General features: G+C 41.9%; 1 protein-coding gene across 5 annotated transcripts in view; it reads right to left on the reverse strand.

Annotated features, from left to right (window-relative positions):
* Positions 1–1592: 1592 nt before the first annotated feature.
* LOC308088466 (LIM domain transcription factor LMO4-B) overlaps positions 1593–5336 on the reverse strand; it is a 5323-nt gene continuing 1579 nt past the window's right edge. For all 5 annotated transcript variants that reach the window (XM_080432925.1, XM_080432926.1, XM_080432924.1 and 2 more), the window contains exons 3-5: positions 4887–4983; positions 3883–4041; positions 1593–2334 (exon numbers count right to left, since the gene is read on the reverse strand). In XM_080432925.1, coding sequence (XP_080289051.1) covers positions 2326–2334; positions 3883–4041; positions 4887–4983 — 265 coding nt within the window. In that variant the 3' untranslated portion in view covers positions 1593–2325. The remainder of the gene's footprint in view (positions 2335–3882; positions 4042–4886; positions 4984–5336) is intronic.

Raw genomic sequence — 5336 nt, forward strand, 5'->3', positions numbered from 1 at the left:
AACACTCCAACCACACCCCTCAAGTCTGCACAGTTGTAACTATTGAGAGCGTACAAATGTGTAAAAATGGACCCGTAACTCTACTCTCAAGAGTTCAATTAACACTCAGGAATTTACAGTGTGGCGTCTCCACACAGAAAGAGCGAGAGGCATAGTCATAAAGCACAGCTGATCTCACTGGAAGTACTGTTGGCATTGAGACCAGTGGATCAGCATCCACAAGAGACCTGGGCCCGACAAAGATGGCGGCCATCCTTCCTTGGAACTGTATCACAGGAGTTGCCGGGGTGGAAGGAGGCCTCTCTCTGCGACTGGTCTCCTCTTCCCCATCTTCCATCACGGAGTGTAAAAAAGCGTAAAAATATCCCCAGCTCATCTCGTGTCTTCACGCAGCATGAGGCGGAGGAGCTCAGGCAATTACACTCATCTGCATGTGTTAATATGATTAATTAGCGGGAATAAACACTTTCCTATGACACAGGCTACATGGTGAGCCACACACCTGCAGAAGCTCTGATAAAAGACAACGCCTCCTGCCAAAGAGTCTTTTCATGAGACCTGCTAATTGGCATCTGAAAACGTTCCGCCTAATTAGGAAAAGGCAGATGAGGCTTGATTGGTTTGAATGCAAAGTGTAAGTTGTGGTGCAGAGGGACTCGGAATGTGCCGAGGTTTTATTTCTCTGCCATCGCGATACAAAGATAATTGTAATTGTAATCATTTGCATACGTTAATGAATTTGCGTGACGCTTCCCGATCAGACGTGGAATAAATAATTGATGCCGTATCAGCACCTACCGTGACAAGTGGGACTTTTGAAATAGCTAAGCGTATTAAGGTGCAAGTTTGATGGCTGCCACGCTCCCAGGCAAGGTGTGAAAATAGAGCAGATGCTATCTTATGTTTCCTCCACTCTGTGTATTCTACCGCAGCTATCGCACCGAGATTAACTCTCAACCTCTGAAGGTACGACGAGACTTTGGTTTACAGTGCATTAAATATAAATAGATACGCATACAAAGTTGGTGCAAATTGGAAACGGATATGCTGAACCATTTAAGAAATATTCAGATTTCATAGACAAGAAGTGGCAAAGAACAAAGAGGTGAGAGGCGAAACAAACTAGGCTATGCGTGTGCTTGTGTGCTTTAATTGCAACATGGTAAACAGTAAATACATCAGATTGTTCCAAATGCCCTGGATGCATAGGGGGGGTAACTCCCCTTTAATTAGCCTGCTCTCAGATTAGGCTTTATTACAGACAGTCAGCCAGCTAGTCAGCCAATCAGACAGTCAGACAGCCAGCCAGCCAGTCAACCACGGGATATGCCCAAAGTTCAGCCTCCCAGGGGCTCCAGCAGCACAGATACACGGCTCATGTTTAATTGCTTCTGTAAATGGTCAGAGCTCAAGCCCCCTAATTCCATTCCTCAGGGTAATCAACCATGTATTCACCATACAGGGCTACAGAGAGAGAGAGAGAGAGAGAGAGAGAGAGAACGCCACAAGCGCTAGGTCCCGCCACGTAATACCACAACGGCACCCTGACGCAGCTAAAAGGGACTTCCAAAACATCTCACTTTACACCACGATATGTTACAATAACATCTTTTAATAGGGATTTTTTTCTTTTTTAAATCTACATCAATTATTTCCACACACTGAACGGTTCTTTCGACGAGATAAGAAATATAACTTTTACAGAGAAAAACAATACCTTCATTATAAAAAAACAAATTTAGCATTTTCTCATCTCCAGCTTAATCAGACACCCATCATTGTACAAGGTCAAACCTTGTGTATAAGATCTGAGATTAACACACACAACAGAAAAGGGCCAAGATCACCAAAGAAGACATACATACAGACTCTCTGGGGAGTAAAAATGCCACCTGGCACAAATGGATTGTTGGCAACAATAGTCTCTTAAGGGTGGTCCCGTATTCACATGATCGTCTTTGTTCCTCTTCCTGTTGAAAGGCAAGGGGGTTTATTCTTTAGCACGTTCCCGTATTCCCTTAGTCCTCCTGAAGGACCCTTGCCCTTGTGGTCCCAACATGAGTCTTTGCACGAAGGACAGACCGACCACCTTAACATTGAACACAACATGAATTGTAATGCTTTTTTATGCAGGGACACTGTCTCTGGCGGAGAGGGTGATAGAGAAGGGGTATATCTTAGGATAACAGGGTGAGAGACATTGTCCTCCTCCTGTGTGAGAGGGAGACTGGACGACGGTTCCACAACAATAGCATCGGGAGCAGGTCAAGAGACGGGAAGTATGGACGGGCAGATGAGGAAGTGAAGGACTGTTCTGTTCTGCACTCAGCAAACCTAAAGTTCAAGAGAAAGGAGAGGAACAATGCTGCTGAGGTACCATAAACGTCAAGTAATAAATAAATAACAGAATTTATAACGCATCTTAATACAAATGCTGCAGAACAATATTAGTGACGTGGCGACATATCTTGGAAAGATCCCAAACTGTAACCTATTTTACCCCTCACAGACTACACACATTTGACAGGAAATCCTCTGCCATGTGTCAAAGGTGAAAAGTGGCTGAATGTAATCTGCTCCATGTGCTCCGGAGTATTGCTCTGAGCGATATGGATGAACAATGTGATATCACGCTAACCAGAAGTCCCTCTTCTGATATCGATAAATATCTAGGTATGGGAAAACACTTGGACTGCATAGTAATGAGGAGTCAAACTACTGTTCATTTTCAAGTAGTTCAGATATCTCGTTTTTAGTTAGTAATTGCTTTGTTGTGTTAATTTAGACAACAGACATACAGTATGCATCACGATTCACAATAAACTATACGCAAAGTATTATTATTATTACAATCATAAACGATAAATAATTTACTGTCTAGCCCTAATCTGGAGTTGTCCTTTCTCAGAAGAGAAAGAAGCTTACTTTTCAGAGATTTTGAAATAACATGGGACCCTAGAATTTGAATACTGGGAGATGTTGATATGCTTAACGTGAGTTAAAACTGGAAATCTGAAAACTCGCCTTCACAAAAACATTTGCTTACATTGTTGCATTTTATTCCTTAGAAGATCCTATAGCCAAATGTTAGAAGCAAACCTGCAACATCATTATTATGAACCTTTATAGATTATCTTCTTTCACTAAATCCTCTTAATTGATCCGGTCAAGGTCGGAGGACTAGACATTAGCATCTCAACTATTGTGGAGTGTTCCCATATTTTAATTTGGTGTTTCTGCTGGTTTTATATTGTTTGTCCATAAGAATCTTTGTACCATTCCTAGTTTGGGGCTTGGGGGGTTCTCCTTTTGCTGCATTTTGATTAGAATATGCAGTATAATATATATTATAACTGATTAACCCGATATCAGCTCAAAACAAATGTGACGATTTGTAAGCCTATTAGTGGCTGTTTTCACTGTGCAACATAATCGTTCCACTAAATGTAAAATAGGGCTCAACTCTACTTTAGTCACAAATAGTATTTGTGACTAAAGTAGAGTCTGTACTCCATTGGTTCTAAAAGTGGGGTCCGGGGACCCCCAGGGGTCCTTGGGGGTGTACCAGGGGGTCCCCAGCTAAATTTGTTAATATGGCGTCACAATCATTTTAACCACTTTAACCATATTTTATACTTTGGCTATTCAAAAATAGCAGATATACAAGCTCATAGCGCGGCACAGAGTGCCGCGCTATGAGCTTGTAGAGCTGCTATTTTTGAAAAATCCCTGGCACAAAATATTTTTCAGATGGGGGGTCCGCAGCCAAATACATATAATTTTGAGGATCCTTATGAAAAAGTTTGAGAACCACTGCTGTACTCAGTACAGATGGTACAGTAATATTATGGCTACAGCCACTCAATTGTTGTTCTCTCTCACCTTCTGGTCTGTCAGCACAGAGTTGCTCTGAAGTGGGGGCAGGTGGCTGGTGAGCAGGCTCGCACCGGGTCTGTCATGCTCACAGAAGATTGTGCCGTTGACGTAGTGGAAGCGATCTCCAGGCATGAGTCTGTTTCTACAGGTGGCACAGCTGAAACACTGGTGGCATCAGAAAAAAAAGCAAAGGTTAGTCTAGATTAGTGGCTCTCAAAGGGCAAAATTTGTTAATATAGCATCAAAATTAGTTCAACCGAGTTAACCCTATTTTGTACTTCGGCTATTTGAAAATACCCCATCTCCAAGCACAACGTGCCACAATGCGTTGAGAGCTTGTAGATCGGCTACTTTCAAAACATATTTTTTTAATCTTGAGAAATTGTGAACATTTTGAAAACAAGTTAAAGGAGGAGTTCACCCAAAAAATGCCTTATTTTCTATCAATTACACACCCCATGAAGCCTTGATTTCATGGATTTATTTTTGTTTTTGTGGCATTCCTAAGACAATAATTTGATTATAATAAATTTGTCCCCATTGATTCCGGTAGGAGACACAAATGCATTTGTGTCTCCTACCGGAATCAATGGGGCTAAATTTATTATAATCAAATAATAAAGGAAGGAATGCGACAAAAACTAAAAAATATCCATGAATTCAAGGCTCCATGGGGTGAGTAATCAATAGAAAAAAAGTCATTTTGGGGGTGAACTACTCCTTTAACACAAATCTTCTTTATGGGGGCCCTGGCACAAAATATTTTCAGATGGGGGTCCACGGCCAAATGCATATAGATTTGGGGGTTTCTTGACACGAATTGTAGATCATCAAGTGTAGGTCACGAGCCCATCAAACATATAGCTCTAAGGCAAACCATGTTCATCAGAAAAGTTATTTCAAGTGCACTTGCAAGGGTCAGTGGATATTTGAAATGTGGCCAGATGTTTCTGTCAAAGAGCAGCAGCAGTGACGCATATTGATGCGAGGAGGCGACATCTTGATCTTACCTTGAGGTGGTAAACATTCCCCTGTGTCCGCATCACCATCTCGTTGGCCGGGATCGACTGGCCACAGGCGCTGCATGCCCCGCTGTGCCCAAACAGTCTGCAAACACAAGACAGGGGGAGGTAGTACCACTTCTCCCTTAGACAGACGACCCCCCCCTTCCTTTGACTCTCAACCCCCATTTTATTTTTTTCTGACTCAGTACATACTATAGTGCTTTTTCAGTTTTTTTGTGATGATATTGAACTGTTGGTGCTACTTTATATGTATATGAATTGAATACCAAGGACCTCAATGGAAACCTTTTTGGACGGGCCTTTTAGACAAAGTGTTTTAACTGTACTTTAAAATTTCTGCCTAATAAAATATTCAATCAATATTCAAAACATAGATTGTTCAGTCTCCAGGCCTCGGAACTAAAACCACCGGCTTCATCTCCTCCACCCCATACT

Source organism: Gymnoscopelus braueri, assembly GCF_963280865.1.
Source record: "Gymnoscopelus braueri genome assembly, chromosome: 7".
Taxonomy (NCBI): Eukaryota; Metazoa; Chordata; class Actinopteri; order Myctophiformes; family Myctophidae; genus Gymnoscopelus; species Gymnoscopelus braueri.